The sequence below is a fragment of the Dioscorea cayenensis genome, chromosome 14 (genome assembly GCF_009730915.1).
Source record: "Dioscorea cayenensis subsp. rotundata cultivar TDr96_F1 chromosome 14, TDr96_F1_v2_PseudoChromosome.rev07_lg8_w22 25.fasta, whole genome shotgun sequence".
Classification (NCBI taxonomy): domain Eukaryota; kingdom Viridiplantae; phylum Streptophyta; class Magnoliopsida; order Dioscoreales; family Dioscoreaceae; genus Dioscorea; species Dioscorea cayenensis.
In genome coordinates, this window is record NC_052484.1 from 7,505,984 (window position 1) to 7,529,272 (window position 23,289).

The 23,289-nt window shown below is 33.2% G+C and overlaps 2 protein-coding genes and 3 non-coding genes across 5 annotated transcripts; 4 read left to right on the top strand and 1 right to left on the bottom strand.

Annotated features, from left to right (window-relative positions):
* The first annotated feature begins 9,749 nt into the window (after nt 1–9,749).
* LOC120276471 (ubiquitin-60S ribosomal protein L40) lies at nt 9,750–12,795 on the top strand. Its single transcript, XM_039283223.1, has 5 exons — nt 9,750–9,898; nt 9,994–10,080; nt 10,240–10,342; nt 12,222–12,288; nt 12,552–12,795. Exons 1-5 carry the CDS (start codon nt 9,796–9,798, stop codon nt 12,576–12,578), a joined length of 387 nt encoding a protein of 128 aa, XP_039139157.1. The 5' UTR covers nt 9,750–9,795; the 3' UTR covers nt 12,579–12,795.
* Nucleotides 10,829–10,921, top strand: LOC120276585. The gene has a single exon (XR_005541300.1). It is a non-coding gene; the product is annotated as a small nucleolar RNA Z266 (small nucleolar RNA).
* LOC120276584 lies at nt 11,111–11,208 on the top strand. The gene has a single exon (XR_005541299.1). It is a non-coding gene; the product is annotated as a small nucleolar RNA Z266 (small nucleolar RNA).
* LOC120276586 lies at nt 11,673–11,766 on the top strand. The gene has a single exon (XR_005541301.1). It is a non-coding gene; the product is annotated as a small nucleolar RNA Z266 (small nucleolar RNA).
* A 1,259-nt stretch (nt 12,796–14,054) lies between the features above and the next one.
* On the bottom strand, nt 14,055–18,440 carry LOC120275190. Its single transcript, XM_039281710.1, has 3 exons — nt 18,293–18,440; nt 14,971–15,330; nt 14,055–14,874 (listed from the first exon to the last, which is right to left on the bottom strand). The coding sequence occupies exons 2-3, from the start codon at nt 15,025–15,027 to the stop codon at nt 14,434–14,436; spliced, it is 498 nt and encodes a 165-aa protein (XP_039137644.1). The 5' UTR covers nt 15,028–15,330; nt 18,293–18,440; the 3' UTR covers nt 14,055–14,433.
* Nucleotides 18,441–23,289: the final 4,849 nt, after the last annotated feature.

Below are 23,289 nucleotides of genomic sequence, written 5' to 3' on the forward strand. Positions count from 1 at the left end.
ATTCTACTTGAAGATTTAGGATGAGCCACAAGTGAGAGACCCTTTGGTGAAGGTTGAGGAGAGTGGGCATCGAGCAATCTTAAGAGGGTATTTTTTATCTTGAGTGAGTAAGGGAGTGTTGTAATCTTTATCCTATCATCTCTTTTAGTGGATTGTTTCTCCAGGCTTGGCCCCCCAAATGTAGGCAAGGTTGTGCCGAACTGGGTTATCGACTTGTGTATCTTTTTTCTCTTGCTTGATTGTTTGTGTGTGTGTGCTTTATATTCTTGTGAGATTGAGTGACTCTCCGAAACACACTAACCCACCGGAACTATCATTATTCTTTATAATTACACTATAATAATGGACATATATATATATATATATATGGCTATATTTATATTGAGGATGAGTTATTAGTTGCATATGTAGTATAATCATAGAAATTTATATGTATATCTTTCTCGTTATCAGCATGAATATGTTCCTAATTTTGTTCTACATTTTTCATTTATCTTTAATTTAACTTTATATCAAGTATTCACATTTTTCTTTTCCTTTAATCTTTCTTCTAATCACTTACTATATTTTCTAGAGTTTGAATTTAATGGCAAATATCTCAACAAAGGAATTCAAGGATTTACATATTTTTAGGAGCAATTATATCTCATGGAGCCATGATGTCAAGCTTCGTTTGAAGACAAGGAACCTGGGCAAAACTATTGAGGTTAATAATAATGAGCCCAATGATTGCAAGACAAAAGCCTTAAAAATTATAAGGTATCATCTTGATGATGGTCTGAAAACTGAAAATTTGACCATTGAGGATCCATAGGAATTGTGGTTATCCCTAAAAGAGAAATTTCAACATCTTAGAATGGTCTATTTGCCCAAAGCATGCAATGATTGGTCAGATATCAGGTTCCAAGAGTTTAAGACCATGCAAGAATATAATTCCAAGCTATTTAAAATAGTTTCGGTGTTATATCTCTATGGCGAAATAGTGACCAAAGAAATGATGCTCGAGAAAACATTCACAACATTTTATACTCGAAATGTTATATTGCAACAACAATATAGAGAAAAAAATTTTACAAAATTCTCTGAACTAATTCATTGTCTCCTTGTGGTGGAGTAAAACAATGAATTGTTGATCTAGAATTATCAATCTTGACCATTTGGATTAGTATCACTGCATGAAATTAATTACAGGCATATAAAATGGTGTGGTCGCGGTAACGGTTTTAAAAACCATGGTGGGCAAGGATATCGTCGTGGTTGAGGACAACATGCACTACAAGAAAACAAGCATTTGACAGTGGTTTTAAGTCATTTCGTGGTGCTTTTACCTGTTGTGAAAGTATTTGTGTGGTGGTTTTATAACTGCTCTGTATAATGGCATCGAAACTCATTTTACGGCAGTTTTTAGTAATTGCAAGAACAACCACCGCTAAGTGCAATATGTATTGTGGTTTATGCGGAAGTTATACCTGCCGCTAATTGTAATCACATCCCTTCATATATTGCATTTCCGATAGTTAAGAGAGCCGCCAAGTGAGACTTTCGCGGCATTTGCAAAGCCACGAAAGGCGACGTTTTCATTTCCCGGCAATTTTGGTGGTTGTTTGAACCGCCGCAAAATAATCATTTCATAGCACTTCATAACTGCCACGAATGTAACATCATTGTATTCTATTGCACTTCCTGATGGTTTTGGTAGCAACTAAAACCTCCTCGAATTGTACATTTCACTATGAATTGCCATATGTTGCATTTCCTGACAATTCAAAACCGCATGAAAAGTGCGAACTAAGTTTTTTTAATTTATTATTTATTTTATAAATACCCATTTTTGTTACAATTACACTCCATTCAATTTAAAATAAAAAAAAATTAAAATTAGATTCATAAATTATCAAAACATAAGTACAAAAGATTGAGCATTAGTTCAATTGAACAATTACATCAATGTGACTAGCTTTTTGTTTACATTTATGTTATATTTTGCACTTAACAATAATAGTGTTGCATTCATGGCCTTTGCACTTGTTATTACCTACATAAACAATAGATCTCTCATTAATTGATTAGAGCAAAGAATGATTCCCATAAATCCATATATAAAATCACACAAGAGAAAATCAATAACTTAATCCCACAAAACCTTCCAACTACTAAAAACAATACAAGCTCATCTAACCACCATAGTCTTATCCATCAAATTTAATCCATTCATGTGCAACAACCTTTGTTTATCCTCATCCATCTCCCCGACATACTTATTCTACAAACAATATATATATATATATATATATATATATATATATATATATATATATATATATTAAGTACTTCATATACTTGATCATCAATAAATCAAGAGCATGACCATTTCCACATCATTCAATTTTCATATTTGTATTAAACTTTGCTTTATAACAAGAGTTATATATATGTAAAAATCACATAGAACATTATTAAAACATAAAACCGTCCAAAACAAAGCAATTTTCATGTATGTTATCTTCATGCCATCTTCCAAAGCAATTATTGTATTTATATACATATAAAACCACACACATTAAACTCATAAGTAATCTTCATGTATGTTAGGAAAGTAAACACATTGTTCTAGTCAACCAAAATGTAAGACTGGATCTCATATAAGCACTACAGTTCAACATAGAAATAGGAACAATAGAAAATTAGTAATTGTCTATCAAATAGAAGATAACAATAGCCAAAAACATAATGTCATAATAAGATGCAATAGTAAATAAAAAGAGCTTGCCATCTGTGGCATACTCAGTGACAATAAAAAGATGCAAACTTGTTAGCAAGCCCCAAACAATAGACTCAATCAAACAAATAACATATGAAAAATACATTTCATTTTTTCAAGTACATAAAGCATAAAAAAAAGATTATTCAACTTCCAATATGTGGTCGTCCTACAGTGTTTGAATTAAGTTTGTCGTTCACCGAATGACTAGCTTGTGATGAACATCTCCCAATAGCTGGGACCCGTATTTGCACAAACAAAAGTGCAAGCTAAACAAATGAGATCCATAGTAATAAAATCTTGAATTTGTCCAGCATAATAACCAAGAGCTTAAAGAATTATTTAGCAACCAATTAAGCTCCAATATTTCAGCAAATTTCCCCATATCAATGCTCACAAAGTAAAAATTCATATATCAATGCAATATTTTGTGAAATAAATACAATCAATTCATGCATCTTTATCAAACACATCAACAGAAATGAGACAAAAAGCATTAAAGACATGTTTAGGGATCTTCCATCAAAGATTCAATGCATCACAAGGAAAAGATTAACAAACATGTACATTCAACGCATCCTAAGTCCAAAACTAGGAAAACCAATCCAAGAATCTAAACACAACTCCAAAATAAAATGCCAAATCCAAACATCCGATAGAAAATCAAATACAACCAAAAAAAAATAATAATAAACTAAGCGGCAGTGTCCTAGCATGACACCATCCCAGATGGCGATGCTCGAAAGGACTGGTCCAACTAAGCAGCAGCCATTCGATTCCTCTTTCGTAATCATAGTGAGAAATCCTAACGTTGGTTCTGGTTTTTGGGTGAAAAGGGCAGAGTTTTAGGGTGAACTGATGATGAGCTATCAAGCTCCAAGCAGGATCTCTAGTAAACCACAAGTGGTTCATGCAATCCTAGCCTTCAGTTTTGCCTTGTGATTGTCACACAAACATTTTAAGTTTTATTTTATTTTATTTTATTTTATTTATTCATGTTTAATTGGAATAAACCCATTGACATAAGGGGAAAATTGATTTTCCAACAAAACATCACCGGTTATTCACAAAAATTGTTAATAAAACATAATAATTATTAAAATAAATATATTTAATTATACTTAATATTTATCAAGTCAAAATGGGTCAATCCTATATAAAAATTTTCAAAACTTGTATGTGTCTCTAAAGATAGTCAAATTCTCACGGAGCTGTCAAACCAATTAATATGCATCTACAAAAAATTGGATCATATATAGTGTTTAATTATATCTTTTCAAAATTATAATAATACATACTAGGGAGGTTGAAAACACGAACAAGATTGGATCATTTTAATGTATACCTAAAGTGATCTACACGGGTTGATCTAATATAGAAGAGTCCGCTGGGTTGGAGAGGGATAACAGTCTAGAGATTAAGGATTTACGGTTTCTCCTTTTTTTTTTAACATAAAAAACAGGTAAATAATTAAAATGTAAATCAACTAAGCAAAATGAAAATGTCTAAGCAGATTACATAAATTACGTAAACTTCAATTAAATTTATTTTATTATTTTGTATATATAATTCAAATAATTATATTTATTTATATTACAATAATTATGAAAAACAATGTTATTAAATGAAATTACCTATTCTATTATATGAGAGCATCTTGCAATAGAAATTATGTTTATTTTAGTGTATATATATGCATATAATGTAGAGGATCAACAAATTCAGAGTCTATACTAACATTATTGATTTGATTAATAATATAAAAAAGTGGCTATGGACATATCAATTCGACCTATAATTAATGAGGGATTAATTAATGTATACTGATATGCTTAATTTGATTCAATTTAATGATCCCATTCTCAATGCAAAATAATAAGATAAATAATAATAATTGGGACTAAAATAAAAAATTGTCATAACTTGCTATTCACTGTCGTTTGATTAAAATTGCCACAAAATACATTCATTTAGTGGCAGTTTTTTGTAGAACTGCCGCAAACTGCACATATGTCGGGGCGGTTGTCACAAAACTGGCGTGAAATGCATGCAATTACCGCCGATTGAGTCCAAATGGCCGCTAAATGCCTGCATTTTGTGGTGGTTTTAGAGACAACCTCTGCGAAGAGAAAATCGTCGTTATACCCGCCGCCATTACTGAATTTAGTAGTGGTTTACATAAACCTCCAGGAAAAGCTCATGGCAAAATTGATGTACATCAACATAAACTATAATGCCACAACATGGGGTTAGAGACAAAAAGGGATACCTACCATTGTTGTGGACTGGAAGGCCATTGGTCCAGAATTCGCAGGACCCCTATGCATTTTATCCATCTTTATCAAGAATCACTCAAAAATAAGAAGGGTAAAGATTTAGAGACAAATTTTGCTGACAACCCTATAGTTAACAACGTTGAGAATAATTCTACTAATGATATAACAAAAAATACATTTTTAGATGTATTTGATTTTCTAATGGACTAAATTTGTAATGTACCTTTATAAATATGTTTTATTAAAATTATGTTAAAGATATTTTCTTTTGCTTTGTTAGAAAATATGGATGAATGCATTATTGATTGCAGACAACGCATACAATTTTGACAAGAAAAATATATTTTATCTCCTTATCAATGGGAAAGGCATGTATAGCCATAATAATAGAAATATTCCATATGAAATACCTGATTCATTCACTTATATTAAAAGGGGTAACCAAGTTATATATACCAGTTGTTAATGCTCCTGCAAGAATCAAGATTCCTAAGACCCATTGAAAGAAAAACAAGTAGAAAATAAACTATGACAAAAACGTGGAAGACCAATAGGCGCCAAATTAAAGATTCAGTTTCTAGCAAAAGGAAGCAGAAAAATAAGGCTCATGAAGAGGGGATCTTCCATGTGAGAAGGGAGAGGAAAATATAAAACCCTCAGAGCATGATAATGAAAAGAATCAATGGGGAATGACATTTCTAAAATTACTAAAAATTCAATTTGTTATGAAGATGATGGTAAATTAATAAATCGCCATGAGACATAAATAAATAACATATTCATCTACAATGTGGCTATAGATATAGAAATAAATACAAATGATAATCAAGAGCCATGATTTATTAATGAATGTCGACAATGAAATGATTGGCCAAAATGGAAAGAAGCTATCCAGTTTGAGCTAAATTTTCCATCAAAATGTGAGGTGTTTGAGCTATATGGATTACTTGAAAATGACATATATGAAAATCCCTTAAGGATATAAAATAATAGATATTACAAATCAACAACACTTATACTCTATTAAATTACAGAGATCTCTTTATGGGTTAAAACAATTTGGACAGATATGGCATAACTGTCTCAATGAATATCTTATAAAAAAAATAATACCAAAATGATAATATTTGTCTATGTGTATTTATTAAAAGTTCTACTAATGGCTTTGTTATGATAGTAATATATGTGGATGATTTAAATCTTGTAGGTACTCCTCATGAAATTGCAATTACAACATCATATTTGAGGAAGGAATTTGAAATGAAGGATATGGACAAGATTTTGTCTTGGTATACAAATTGAGCACTTACCTTCTGGAATATTTGTCCATCAGTCAACCTATATAGAAAAAGGTCTTGAAGAGAATTAATATGGAGAAGGCTTATCCATTGAGTACTCCAATGGTTGTCCAGACACTTGATGTTCAAAAAGATCCATTTCATCCACTTGAAGAAAGAGAGATTATTCTTGGTCCAAAAACTCCGTTTTTAAGTGCAATTGGCGCATTAATGTATCTTGCAAATAATACAAGACCAAATATAGCTTTTGCAGTAAATCTTTTAGCAAGGTACAACTCTACATCGATACAAAGACACTAGAAAGGAATAAAGGATGTACTACGTTATTTACAAGGAACTACATATTTGGGTTTATTTTATCCATAGGAACGGTCCTCCAACCTCACAAACTTCGCTGATGCCGGATATCTATCTAATCCTCACCAAGGGTGATCTTTAATTGGATACATATTCTCTTACAATAGTACGACTATCTCATTGCATTCCACAAAACAAACTCTTACAACTACTTCATCAAATCATGCTAAAATCCTAGCCTTTAATGAAGCAAGTCGCGAGTGCCAGTGGTTGCATTTTATGATCGAACATATAAAGTCATCATGCATATTACCATCTATTACAACATATGCTACAGTAATTTATGAAGACAATAGTGCTTGTATTTCTCAGATACAAGGAGGTTATATTAAAGGTGATAGAACAAAGCATATATCACTAAAATATTTCTACATCCATGACCTTCAGAAAGAAGGTGTCATAAAAGTTCATAAGATTCAATCTAATGAGAATCAAGCCGATCTATTCACAAAATCACTTCGCAAGTGCACTCACTAAAGACTTAAACATAAAATCAAGATGAGAAGACTCAAAGATGTAAGTACTTTTAAATAAATTAAAAGTTATTTGAGGATCTGTACTCTTTTTCCCTTCGTCACGATTTTTATCCCAATGGGTTTTTTCCGAGGCAAGATTTTTAATGAAGCAGTAACCCTCAAATACACCAAGGATAGTGTACTCTTTTTCATTAACTAGGTTTTTATCCCACTAGGTTTTTCTTAGGAAGGTTTTAATGAGGCATATCTTTTTGGTCGTAGGAATCCAAGGGAGAGTGTTATGAATACTATAAAAAATAGTGGATTCCTTTTGTAGAAATTGATGGCACTATAACATGCAATGATACTGTGGCATTCGGCATTATTGTAGAAGTCATCCATAATTTATTGTAGTAACCACAAGCACTGTTACTATTCCACTTACCCATGCATTTTGGATTGTAAGATCGAATTAATCCTAACAGTCCATTTATCTCTTAAATGCCTATAAATACCCCCTTTATGTTGTAAATAATATGTGAAAGAGTTAGAGAAGAAGGAATAAGAAAAGTTGAAGTATAATCCAAGGTGTTCAGTATTTACTCTTTCTCTTTATTCTTATATTTACTCTTCCTCTTTATTATTATTCTTTATAACTATAGTATAATCATGGAAATCTATATATATATATATATATTGAGAATGAATTATTAATTGTATATACAATACATATCATATAATTTGTATTATTTATTATTACAACCAAAAAAATAATAACATATAAACAAAGTTTTAGTTTTGAGGTAAATTAAACTGAATTTGAATTCTACATTCAATTCTAACTATAAATTAAATAAGGTTCATCCGAGCATTTAAAATTTGAACAAATTATTTTTGAGCTTTGCAATGTCTTGAGTCCAAGTCCCACCACGCACATGTGATGATGTCGAGCTCCCAATGTCAGCTTAAAACCTTACGTCACTAGTTGAGGGTATATGAAAGGAATGATCAATTTTTGGCTTGTGTGTACGACAATATTAATTGTACTTAGGGACGGAGTCAGAAATTGTACATCCATAGATTTCTTATCTATGGACGTCCATAGATGAATAGTCCTTTTTATATATTATATAAACTAATTCATAAAAGACCAAAAACTAAAACATAGATTTAAAAAAATGATACATAAAGTAATTTATAAATTATCAATAGAGCAGATAATAAATTTTTGTAATTTTTTAAAAATTAATATCTTTTAAACTATATGTATTAATTTGTAAAAACAAAATTGATATTTTTTTAAAAAACCATAAAAACCAAAGAAAGATATTTTTTAAAAAATAAAAATTAAAAACCAAGAGAGAGAGAGAGTATTAAAAGAAAGAGATGAGGGTTTCTCAGACGACAAGGGGTGCTCCCTTCTCTCTTAGCCACTGATTGTGTTTATTGTATTTGTTTAAATAACAATAATAATGAATGTTCCTTTTTATATATTATACAAAATAATTCATAAAAGACCAAAAACTAAAACATAGATTTAAAAAAAATGATACATAAAGTAATTTATAAAATATAATAAATTTTTGTAATTTTTTTTAAAATTATTATCTTTTAAACTGTATGTATTAATTTGTAAAAACAAAATTAATATTTTTTTTAAAAACCATATAAACCAGAGAAAGATATTTTTTTAAAAATTAAAAATCAAAAACCAAGCGAGAGAGTATTAAAAGAGAGAGAGAGGAGGGTTTCTCAGATGACCGGAGGTGCTCCCTTCTCTCTCATCCACTGATTATGTTTATTGTATTTGTTTAAATAATAATAATGATGATAATAATAATTGGCTTTGAGCTGATTTGGAGCTAGGGATGGCAACGGGTTTAGTCGGGTGTGGGTTTTGCCATACCCGTACCCGCTATCCCACACCTGAACCCGAACTCAAACCCGAACCTGAACTTGACTGGTTTTTAAAACCCCAACCCATACCCGCACCCTACGAGGAATCGGGTACTTGCGAGTATACCCGTCCCGCCATGACCCTATTTAAAAATGTTTAAAATGAAATTAAAATACCAAGTAGAAATTAAAAATATCAATCCAAAATCATAGTTTTTTTTTGTTTGAATGAACACTATAGAGTAAAAATTGAAAATTGACATTTAAAGCAACACAAAATAGGCAAATCCAACACAAAATAGATTTGGGGAGATTGATAGGGGTTGATTGTAAAAAAATCCTAACAAAAAAAAAACTGATTATATATAATTGGGTATATTTGTTAATTGAATTTTGGGTCGGGTTCGGGTTTAGGTTTAGGTTCAGATTGGGTGTCAGGATTCCCATACCCGCACCCGCGTCTCACTTTATATTAGTCGGGTTTTACTCGAACCTGACCCAAAACCCGGTCAAACCGGATTTTTCCCCTCAAACTCTAGTCGGGTCGGGTTTGATGATTATTGCCATCACTGTTTGGAGCTGTGGGTGGGCCACACCAGTATGTACAGCCCTGGTTACAACCCAATACACAGAAGGGTGAACTTGTCATTTAACATAAGAAAACCCTAACCTTTGATTGATGACAAGTATGTCTATATATTGATGTCCGACCTCAAGCTCGAAGCTGCTCCGAGTGCCCAGGCTTTGCGAAGATGCAGATCTTCGTGAAAACCCTAACCGGGAAAACAATAACCCTCGAGGTTGAGAGCAGTGACACCATTGACAATGTCAAGGCAAAGATCCAAGACAAGGAAGGTGCTCATTCGATTCGATCCTTTCTTTTCCCATTCCTCTCATCGTCTTCTTCGATTCAGTGGTTGTTTCTAAGATTTCTCTTAATTTATGGTCAGGAATCCCGCCGGATCAGCAGCGCCTCATCTTTGCCGGCAAACAGCTGGAGGATGGGAGAACTCTTGCAGATTATAACATCCAGAAAGGTAGTGATTTTGATTTCAGTGATTTTTTTTTTTTTGTTGGATTTGGTTTCTTTTAATCTTTTTGTTTCTATGTGTTTTTATTTTTTTGTGATTATTATTATTATTATTATTATTATTATTATTATTATTATTATTATTATTTGCTGTTTTTGTTTGAAGAATCAACGCTGCATCTGGTGCTGAGGTTGCGAGGAGGGATCATTGAGCCATCGCTTATGGCGTTGGCCAGGAAGTACAACCAGGACAAGATGATCTGTAGAAAGTATGTTTTTTGTTGCATGCCTATGTTTATTCTTAATTTTGTTTTGATGGTGGTTATTGGATCTTTTGCTTGTTGATGAGTTCTACTTTGTTTTTTTTATTGTAAACCTAATTGTTTATGCATGTTTTTGATAGCATGTGTGCCTTTTTTAAAGGCATGTGATCGAGTAGGAGTGCACGCATACTTGTTTGCTATAGCTGGGAAATGACTTTGCGTATTTGTTGTTAATTATACTTATATGATTGTCGTTGGGATTTCTTTCTTTCTTTTTATCTTTTGGGGGATTGAGAAATTTCTTGGCTCTGCATTTTTACTTGCATTATTAGCATTTTGTTTTTATGAAGACACGGTTTTTGGTAGTTGGTTGATTTAGCAATTTAGTTAAAAAAAACTCTTAATTAGAGTAGGTTACCTATTGAGTTTGCAATGCGGCAGAAACAACATTTTTTAGTTATGTAATGGGATTGCTTTGCAAGATTAGTAAATTGGTGCCAGGAATGATGAATCAATTAGATGTGTGATGGGGTTCACCCCATGAACTCATTTGTTGAGGCTTATTGATATTCTGACCTGCGTTTTTTGTTTTCAATCTCAATGAATTTGAATGCCTTTTAGAATTCCTTCTAATTAATGGTGTGACTTGAATTTGTTCATATTAATAATTAAATTTGGTTATAACTATTAAATCAAATGTAAAGTTGAGCAGAGATTGGCTTTTTTATTTTTTAAGTCTAGTGGTTTTTTATACTAAATGTAGAGGCACAAGTCAATTGGCAGGAATGATGACTGAATTAGATATGTGAAGGAGATATGTTCTCGAATGAACTTATATTTTTGAGGTTTATTGATATTCTGACCTGCTAAACTATCTGTGCTTTAAGGAAGCTAAAGTATTCAGATAAGCGTACTATGCTTCAGCTTTACTCAAAATACTGTTTTCTTCACTTGTGCTTCATTCTTTCACTCCCAACTTTGAGATAATTGTCATTTGCTGTGACAAATCTACTTTCGCATTATAAGCTGTTGCCCCTTTTGTTTGCGTTAGTATTTTGATTTTCTTTATCAAGAGTTTAGAGTTGTCTTTTTGGTTATTGGTAATTTTTGCTCCTTTTGTTTGCATTAGTATTTTTAATTTTATTTATTACTATTATTATTATTATTTTTTTTTTTTGTTTGGTTTTTGGTTTGATTTAGCATTGGATTTTTCTCTTAATTGCCTCTGGACAAAAAGTGCTATTAATAAGTGCTTCGATGGTAATCTGTTAAGTTTGCAACACATCAGAAACAATGTTGATTACTTATTCGATAGGATTGCTTTCCAAGAATGGAAAGTTGGCAGGAATGAGGAATCTATTAGAAGTGTGATGGGAGATCCTCCCATGAACTCATTTCTGGAGGCTTATTGATATTCTGACCTGCTATTCTTGTGCCTTCAATTTTCAATGAAGTTCATGCCTTTTAATTAATGGAGCATAGTAAATTTGTCTTCATTTTCAATGAGGTTTCAGATCAGTGCACCATTACTCTACTTTAGTTCAATCACTGTTTTGCCCTTCACTTGCACTTCATGGCATCACTAAATTCGAACTAAGTGTAATTTACAGTGATAAATATAATAGCAAGTTATGTTCTAGTGCTCCTTATTGAGTTCTCACATATGAATGGGAATTTGAAAATCTCACAAATTTGTGGAATGTGGTATTTGCCTTGCATGCACTTTTGTTATGTTTTTTTTTTTTCCGTCTTTCTATTTGTTATTTTTTCATCCTGTTATGCTTGATGGGTCTTTTATTTGCTTACAACCATCCAGTTTGTTCATCCTGTTATGCTTGAAGGGTCTTATGTTTGTTTACAACCATCTAATTGGTTCATGTCATAGATGCTATGCCCGCCTGCATCCAAGGGCTGTGAACTGCCGAAAGAAGAAGTGCGGCCACAGCAATCAAGTAAGTCTAGTTTTTTACTAGAACCATTACTTCCAGGAATTCCAGTTCCTATTGGTTTGGCTTGTGTTGAGGCTTGCATGCCTTTAGTTTTTGAGACACATTATGAAAGAACTCCAAAGTGTCCATAGATGCATTTATTATTCTTTAATTGTTTCTTTATAGTGATTTCGTCCCTTGTTGAAAGTCAATTCAGTTTGCTTATATCGGGTGCTTTGAGTAATTTTTAGTGAATACCTTACTGAAATGTCTTTCTTCTTCTGCAGCTGAGACCCAAGAAGAAGATCAAGTAAACAAAGGCTGTTGTTGTTTGCCTGGCTTGAATTTTGAGATCAATTTCCATTAGTTTTGTGTACGCCAGTCAGCATTACTTTTGTTGATCTTATCTATTGGTTTTTTAAATTGAACTCTGATCAATCATGAGCAGGAACTTGGATTGATTTGTTTGTCTCATGAGTTTTGTTCTCAAGTATACTTAATATTCTAAAGGCTAATCAACCTTTTTGACAAGATTGCAAATGGAAGCCTGCATTTGTTAACATTTTGCTGTGGGTAAGCAAAGATACTTGTTAAGTTAGTTCTGTCTATTTAAGGCTCACTAACTATTTATGCCCTTGTGGAATCTCCTTGAATTGTCATAATTTTGCCCGAAATTACCATCACAAAAATCTCTATAGGTCAAGATTCTAGTTTATGGTTCAGTTCAAAATTGGGTTTGAAATAATTCAGTTTAAAAATGTAAAGTAAATATTATAAACTTGTTTTTGATTATATATAAATAAGATGGTAGCTTTCTCGATGTGATTCCTCCGAGAAATTTTCCTGATTTTATCCATGTCATCTTATTTTCTCTCTCATATTTGGGCTGAACTCAATGGAAGTCATGATGTGTAGGAAGTGGCACTTCCATGAATTAGTGGCACTTTCATGAAGTGGTGTCACTTCTGGTTATTCATATGTTTATTTGGGCTGAAGTGACACTTTCTTGAAGTGTCCAGTTTTTCACTTCCTATGTTCATTTGTGAGGAAGTGGGATCACTTTAGGATTGACTTCCTTAACATGTTTCTTTCTACGAAAGTGAGGGAAGTGAGTGGAATAAATTATAATGATAAAGTATAACAATAATAATACCTATAAAATAATATTGTTGTTATTATTTTGATCAATATTATTATATACATAATTCAAGAAAATAGATATAAAACAATTTTTTTACAAATTAAAGAAAAAAAATATGAGAATGAAATGAAGTTTTATTTTTATGCTTTTAAAATGATCTCAAATTATGCATAGCTAAAAAAAATTCATTCATTCAATAATCTCATACATATAAACTAAAAAAATTCATTCATTCAATAATCTCATACATATAAAATCCACAAGTGCAAATATAAAACAATTTTTTTACAAATTAAAGAAAAAAATATGAGAATGAAATGAAGTTTTATTTTTATGCTTTTAAAATGATCTCAAATTATGCATAGTGAAAAAAAAAATTCATTCATTCAATAATCTCATACATATAAAATCCACAAGTGCAAATATAGAAACATTGACACAAGGTTTGCATCATAAAATCAATAGAAAAACAAGGTTTTCATTATAAATTAATTCAACCAGGACAAGGTGTTCATTACAAGTACCAATACAATGTTTCAAGTTTCATAGGAAAATTAGATAAAGAAACACCATTCCAAGGTTTGCATTAAAAGGGGTTCATTACAAGCACCAATACAATGTTTCAAGGTTTGCATCACAAAATGATCCAAGGAAACAAGAAACACCATCCAAGGTTTGCATCACAAATATAAGAAACACCATACAATATTCCAAGGTTTTCATGACAAACAACAGTTATAAGAAACATATTACAAAATCATCCAAGGTTTACACCATTTATATGTTCCAAGTTTTGCATCACAAGAAACACCATCCAAGGTTTGCGTCATACAAAACAAGCAATCATATTAAATCCAACTCAGTATTCAGTTTGTATTAAATAATGCATATGCAATCCTTACCTTTGATGTTAACATCAACAGCTAGAATTCTTTATAGATTCAATATATTCATCCAACCATATTGTTCGGAGAGATGGCTTCCTTAAGTAGAACAATTCAGCTTGTGCTTTGTTAGTCATTAATTTGTCAAATACCATTCTCATGTCCTAATCGTCGTAACCTTCCATGTCCCATAGAGCGTCTGATAGTTTTTCCTTTCATGTTTTTTTTTCCTCGGTCAATTGATGTTGCCAATTGACCCAATTTATCGCCAACAATCTCCATTGCACCATTTTCACCCATGGTCCTTATTGTGCGACTAGACCTAGCGGTTGACTTACTTGAATTTGACCTTAATACTTCATGTCTTCTACTATTTTGCTCAAAAGCTTCACAGTCCATTGGGTCATTAGGTGCAGGAACATTATCAGGGATTGTATCATGTTTATCTTCATGGATTGTACCACCAAATTGGTCATAGATTGATCGTGCATAATCACCGGTGGCATGGTCATCTCCAGCAACCAAACGTAACTCCTCAAATAAAGGTATGGGCTTGTTCAAGTACTCTTTGGCTTTTTGATGTCCCTTTAAAAAAAATAAATTAAATCAAAATCATCAAACATATGTTATATGTATGAATTACAAAAAAAGATTTGAAATAAATTAAATTCATTCAAATACCTCCACATATGTACGGTATGTCTCATCATCAAGCACTAGCATTTTTTTCTTAGTCATTCCACCCAACACCACTAAGATTCATTAATTTTTTGATGTCTTGGTATTTTTGCTTCAAGGTGCGCATGTGGTTCTCCACATTATCTGCGTCCATGCAAGCATTGGGGAATCTATTGTTGACAACATTTGCGGCTTCAATAAATGCTTGACGTTTGAATGACTTATCCACCTTCAAACCACTCTTTGCCATGTCCGCAAGAAATGGTATTAACACATTATCCATTTCTTTTTTCCATTGTTTATTTGGTGTTCCTTTTCGCTTTTCACTTGGTGCCCATCAACATTGTGTCGTGAACTTGACATCTTATATAATACCAAGAGAAAGATACAAAATAAAAGTTAAATCATGTGTTATTTCATTTCAAAAATTGATAGCATTAACACAATCAAATAAATGGCATTACAAACTTAGTTTTACTTGTATAGCCATAATTTAAAACTACATCCATTTTAACCCAAAACCTCAATGTCAAAACAAAACATACCCAAAAAACACAAACACAAACACAATATTATTCTAAAGTACACCCCCGTCTAACATAGTCAAGCCACATGTCACCCGCAATTTTCTCACAAAGTTCCCGCGCATTGCACTTGTGCCTCTCGTCATTCACCATATGTGATAGGTCTTTCCTGTGTAGACACTTCCTCCACAATTGGAACATCTGCATTTAGCAATATGTCACTAAGATCTACTTCTTTTTATAAAATTGTGCAACACACAACAAGCATGGACAATATCCACTTGAGTTATAAAAGGGTAGAATGATTTTGTGTCCAAGATCCTAAACCGATTCTTTAGAATCCCAAATGCTCTTTCGATTCTGGATCTAAGTTGGGAATGACGAAGATTAAACAACTCCTTCGCATTTTGGGGTCTTCGACCCACGTGCTCTTTTAGATGATATCTAACTTTCCTATAAGGACTTATCAATCCATATGTTGTTGTGTACCCAGCATCGACAAGATAGTATTTTTCTATATTAAAAAACAGACAAAACTCTCAACATATTTTATACAAGTTTGTATAATTAATCATAAACTATATAAATTTATTATATTATTAAACCTTGAGGAGTATGCAAACCATAAGGCGGTGGTTTTGACAATGCGTCTTTAAGGACTAGATAGTCATTTGCTGAACCTTCCCAACCGGCAAGAACATATGTAAATTTTAAGTCAAAATCGCATGCGGCAAGTACATTTTGTGTGATTCCCTTGCGTCCTCGAAATTTATCAATTAGATTTGCACTAACTCTTGCATCAATATGAGTTCCATCAATGAAACCGATACAATCCTGTAATTATAAATTTTATTAGATGTTTTCAAACTATGTCATAATTTTAACAAGCTATGGAAATAGAAAATAATATGTGATACCTTGAAAAAAGGATAGTAGTTTGGGTTGAGTTATACATCGGGATGTATTGATGCATCTGGTTGTTTGACAAACATACTTCTAATAGAACAAATAGCTCTGAGAACATCAATAGAAAAATCGGCTCACTGTTGCACCCGACCTAACAAAGTCAATTTTCATTGCCCGATTTTTTGTATGATGGCCAACTATGTGGCCAAAAATCGCCACTTGTTCCTCCACTCCAACGTGAATCGTATCAGTCAAATGAACACATTCCCGTAACATAGCGCATAGTCTAAGGAAAGTGTCTTTGGTCATTCGTAAATATTCAACACAGTTATGGACCCTTCCGTCTAGTATACGAGCCATATGTGCATTACTTTGAGAATTTCTAACCAAGTACGGCTCTCGAGGAAGTGTTTGTCACCTTGCACGGTTAGACATCATGACTAAAATAATAGCTATAGTTTCTAGAACTGGTGCGTCGATGAAAATAAGTTCATCCAAACTATTATTAGCCATTGTATTCCTATGCGAGATTGGAAAAAGGGTTTATGAACATAGAATATCATATCTTAATATTGGATTGCTATAACACCATCATGGCTATCATCAATATTACAAACATTTCACATGAAATACTTTTAAAAATATAACATATAAAATGATTCAGAAGTATCTGAATAACATGCAGCTAGCAACAAATTTCATCAAAAACAAAACAGGGACAAATATATAATCATGAATATTTAAAGTATCTGAAGTATAAAACAGGGACCAAATTTCATCACATGAAATACTCTTAAAAATATAATATATAAAATGATTCAAAAGTATTTGAAGTATCTGAGTAATTAATGTTTTCCCCTAATATATTTAACCATGAATATCAAATATAACACCCATTAAATATAATCATATTCCATGCAAAAACCATAAAATACTTTTCTTAATATAATTAAATGAGGCCCATCAATAAGCACTTCTTCCTTTAGATGCAATCATGCGTTCAGGAATGCTCAAGTAAATAATGGAACAACTATATTCAACAATCAATATTCATCTCTGTCTATAGTCTAAACTACAGACATATAGGTGCCAGAATTGCAATTTTGTTGCCCATCAAGACCACAAATCAAGTAAATAATATATACATATATATATATATATATATATATATATATATATATATATATATATATATATATATATATATATATATATATATATATATATATTGTGGAAACTGTACACACAATGAAATTAAACAATGGATTTTTTTTTTAACTAGTCCTTGACATTGAATACTTTTTCTCATGATGTGTCTCCTTGAACTACTTCTTATCTTCATATTTGAAGTGTTGTTTACTTCAATTAAATAAAGATTGGTATGCATCAATGCAATCATGAAATGATAAAAAAACTTTGAAAAGAAGAAGTCTAACATCTTTAGGGAATAAGATTAATATCTCACCTTGATATTAATTAGGCCAATTCATTAATTGACTTCAAAGTTAGACTCAGTCACTTGTGACCAATTAGTTAGACTATTACCATGTCATATATAACCTATGATTACCTTACATTAATTATAAATAAAAAGACACATATCTCTAAGATGATTTTTATATTATGGGAATGATCAAAGTAATTGAGATCATGTTATTTAATTTTAAGAGAAGCTTGGAAGAGACCAAGCCTTAATTTCATGACAATTAACGGAATAATACTTTGTATCAATGATATGAATATTATAATGTGCTTGGTGAAGGTTTGAAAAGATCTATCAGATCCGCCGGCAATGATAAACGTGTCAAGATATGTCAGATCTAGAGAAGAATAGTGGTGAAAAGGAAGGAAGAGATAGGGATGATGAGGAAGAAAAGGGGAAAAAAAAAATTTACCTTTAGAAAACAACCCAAAAACAACATTGCCAATGGTCAAGGTTGGTAGTCAGCAGTTCCGCCATTGTTGTTGTGATGCATTTGAAGGTCTAAAATATCCAGACAGGAAGAGTGGTGAAAAGGTTAGGGATGATGAGGAAGTCTCACTTCCAAGGAGCTCATTAGGGTGGGGGAAGTGGAAGGAACTCATTATTTATATGGAGCCCACTTCACCCACTTCAGTGTAAAATTCACTGAAGTGGGTCTAGTTATGTTATGACTTCTTGGTGAAAGTGGGGGAAGTGTCACTTCCCCCACTTCAGGACAAATGAACACATGAAGTGGGGGAAGTTAGCCCACTTCCCCCACTTCCCCAGCACTTTCCCCCAAATGAGCATGTCTTTGTATCTGGATTAGCGTTTAACGGATTTGGATTTGATCCGTTTGGATTTTCCCGCCAAGCCCGAATCCGCTTGGGTGTGTTTAGAATATCTTTGTTTAAACAAGTCCCAATCTGTAAACCTGAATCCAATCTGTGGTTTTATTTGCCATTTCGTGAAAAATAATGAAGGAATTTAATTTTTTTTTCTGTTTTATTTATATAAATATATCTTATATTGCATATGAGAGACAAAATGTATTAAAAAAACACATTATTATATTAAAATCAGTTGTGTATTTTTTATTTTTTAAATATAAAAACTCATCATTTTTTAGGGAAAATTACTGTTTACCCCTCATGAATTTAAAATATTCATAAACATCCCTTCCAACTTCTGCACACCCCGAACAATCCTTCCATTATTTTTTAAGTTCCCTTGTACCCCTTATCAGTCAGTTCAACTAGGTCAATGTTAGGAAAACAAGGTTGGCTTCCAGCGCATGTGTCACATGTACTCCATCTTCAAATGCGCTGTACTCGATCTTGTTGTTGAGACAGATGATGTTCCATTGTCGTATCCTATTGAAAATGATTTCTTTTCATTGTAAAGTTCTTCTCTTTTATGTTTACCTAGTTATAGAAGTTAATTATTGTTTAATTATCCCAGTTTCTGTTTAAATATATCAAGTTTCCATTTAAAAATTGTCTTCTCCGTTTAAATTATTTTGTTTCTGTTTAAATATTTGTTTTAATTTTAAATTTTCTAGTTATCATTTAAAAATTTTATGTTTCTGCTTAAAATATTGATCATTTTCATTTAAACTAAAGTGTTGGCAGGAATTCGGATTCACGAGCGCTTCCGTTCCACCTCATGGCGACTCTGACGGTGTGGCACGCCTTCCTTCCTCGTTAGATCAATTTGAAGTATTGTCGTTGGATATCGGACAACGTTTTCAAGGTATTAAACATTTCAGAGATGCACTTCAAAATTTTTCAATCAAGCGGAATTTTGGCTTCAAATTCATAAGGAACGAAAAACACTGGGTGACTGTGGAATGCGCTACCGATGGTTGTCAATGGCGCCTTCATGCATCAAATGAATATAATAAAAAATACTTTTATAATCAAGACAATGCACCCGTCAAACACTTGCGGTGGTGGAATTAGATCGGCGTCACATCCAAAAGCGTCCAAAAAATGGGTAAGCGCACGAGTGATTCAGAAGCTCAAGGACCGGCCCTTGTACAAGGTGATCGTACATGGATAAGATGGTTGAGATAAACCCCGACAACATTGTGATTGTGGAAAGAAACAGTGAGTGTTTTAAACGTATATTTTTTTCTTTCAGTACGTGTATCATGGGATTCAAGAGGCTTGCAGGCCGATGCTATTTCTCGATGGTACCCACCTCCTTGGAAAGTATCGGGGTACTCTATTGAGTGCCACAGGCAAAGATGGAAACAATGGTTTTTTCTATGTCACCTTCGGTATTGTTGACAACGAGACTGATGCCAAGTAAACATGGTTCATTTCCAAGTTAGGTGATGCTTTATACGATGAAGGAGACTATGAAGAGATAATTACATTTGTGTCAGATAAGTCTGAGGGCCTTGTGAACGCCATTGCATGGGTCTTCCCTTCTTCCCCATATGTATACTGTCTTCAAGACTTGGAGGCCAATTTTATAAAAGCCAATGGGTAGACTTGGGATGGCATTGAGTGAGGAGTGCTAGTCCATATACTTTCTTATTGCGTGAGCAACCACTGCTAAAGAATTCGATGATACCGTGAATGAATTACATGCCACATCACCAGAAGCTTATCAGTGGTTGATTCATAAATCGGATATGTCACATTGGTTAAATTATTTATTCAGAGGTGAACGCTGGGGTGAGATGTATTCAAATATCACGGAGTCGTTCAATGCGTGGATCAAAGAAGCTTGGCATTAATCGGTGACGAAAATAATGGTCGACTCCATAAGGTATTCGAATGTTGATTTTATTTAACGCTCAAGAATTATTCTCATCCTTTAAAATGTTTTCCTTACTATACAAACATCATTGTTTGTGTTTAACTATCTGGCTCTTCATTTAATTTCGTATCCTACCCTTTAAAAATATTTGTTTCTGTTTAAATATCAGTGTCTTTGCTTAACCTTGTTTAAGTGTTAGTGTTTTACGCTGTATAGGTTCAAGTTGATGCGCATGTTATGCAACCACCGTGAGCAAGCGAACAAATGGGAGACTACTTATGCCTAGACTTACATTCGAAGGTAGAGATGCTTGTTGCGGAAAGCTGAAATCTTCATGTTAGTTGTTGTGTCGATGATCATTATGAAGTGATTGATAAGTGCAGTAACTTTGTAGATCTTGCCAATAGAACTTGCTTATGTCGCAGATTGCAAGTTTATGGTATCCCGTGCAAATACGCTTGCACTACAATAATGGAGATAGACACCAACGTTCATTGATTTATTAGCGGCTACTTCACCGTCGACAATTACATACTGGAGTATAAAAAAGCTATTCTCCCCATACCCGACAATGAGAAGCCTACAGACAAAAATCGCGAACTGCGTTTGTAACCGCCTATGGCGAGAAGGCAACCTGGGCGTCCTAGACAAAAGAGGATCGAGTCGCAAATGTCCGAGGTACTCGAGTTACGTTGCAGCCATTGCCACGCGTCTGATCACAATCATAGATCTTGCAATGTAACTGTCGCCGACTAGGCATTATAAATAAATAAATATTTAAAAAGAAACAAACTTATTTGAGTGTAAACTTTGATATTTAAACAGAGACATTGTCTCTTAAACAGTTTACTTAAACATTTTGAGAAACAAATGGCATTATAAATAAACAAAAAGTTAAATAAAAACTCTTAGAATTTAAACAGAGACAATGATATTAAACTAAAACAATGATATTTAAACAGGGAGACAATGTTATTTACACGGTAACTCTAAAAGATAAACATAAAATAAAGAATTTAAACGGAGAAACTTAGATATTAAATAGTGACAATGATATTTAAACAAAAACAATGATATTTAAATGATATAAATGTTATTTACATGGTAATTCTGCTTTACATAATTACAATTAATCTTTTTTTATCCCGGTCGATGAATCCCCTTTCTCAGTAATGCCGGCTGCGCTCCCTTCCTTAAGTATGCGGGAAACATACTTTAAGCGCAAGTAAGGGACGCCCGCTTGCCGTAGCCGTAGCTTTTCACCGTCGATTAGCTGTTTAATAAACCACATGACATAGATAGCGCAGTTGACACTTCCTCGTTCTGCCTTGGAGTGTCAGTGTCATAAACAAGGGGGTACGTTAGAGTCGCCGACTCGCTGAGGTCTATATCGACACAATAGTCGAATAGTCTCCGCTGTCGAGATTTAAAATTTGATGTTAGAATCCCGACTAAGAGAGCACTATTTATAAAACTCTAGTTATCAATAACACTTACCATCTCTCGGCGTCTTTGCCATACTCCTTACTTTCTGTAGAAGTATAGTGCATGTATTCTTGCTTGTCGTTATCAAGAACGACCAAATGAAAGTGGCCATTCATGATAATTGGCAGGATGACTATGTCAACATCATGTAGGTTATGCGTGACATCTCCCATCATAGTGAGAGCCGTTTCACTTGAGTCCTCTTGCTTGGACATGAATAGTACCAACGGTCATGTGATGGAGGCGCGCTTCATATATGAATATGGTACTCTCGTCAGAGATTTCAGGATTATGTAAATGAATGCGTTCATCACATTATCTGTCACCATTATCTTCCCCGTCCACCATCATGTATAGGCTGCCTGGTGTGGTGCTAACATAGTCATTCTTCCATACGACAGTATTGTGGTTTAATGATAAAAGATAAAGTTAAACGGAAACAAAATAATTTAAGTGGTAACTAATAAATTTAAACTGTAACGTAAATAATTAAATGGAAACTAACATAGTTAAACGGTAACTTATAAAGTTAAATGATATCATATATATTTAAAGTATAACGGAAATACTTGATACTTACGAATCCATCCAGCAATTCAGGAAGATCTTTAATAACTCCTGCTCGAACACGTTGAGGCGCCCTATCTGGGGTATCTTTTCTTCTTCGGTCGAAAGTCCGTCCGCACTTCCTTGTATTGTTAGTTGGCGAGGACCATACTGTCAACCGTAGCATCGGTAGTTGTTTTTCACTGAGGTTTTCTTGCCCCTAGTTGGAAGCAGCTTTCGATTCATCACCAGGTGTTGTTGTTGACGGTTGTGGGAGAGTTTCTCTCTTCGATGCAAAGATGTCGTCTGCCGATTCGACCGAGACAGGTCTTTTGTTGACAATGCTGTCAACGATCTTGTCAATCGCATGCATGATGACAACATCAACTGGAGACAATCTTTGCTGGTTCTTGTTGTTTAGGGATTGTGTCTACCTTCGACGTGGCACTGTTGGTTCTCTTTGGCCATCGTATCGACTACAACTGCAGCTTTTTCTAGAGAAATTTTCTCAGATACTACTGTTGTAGCCGACCAATCAATCGCAGGTGGTGCTGCTATTGTTTCATCATCGGCCGGTGGAGGGAAAGACATTATTGTTTTTCTTCTTTTGCCGATTCTCTTTAAATGTGA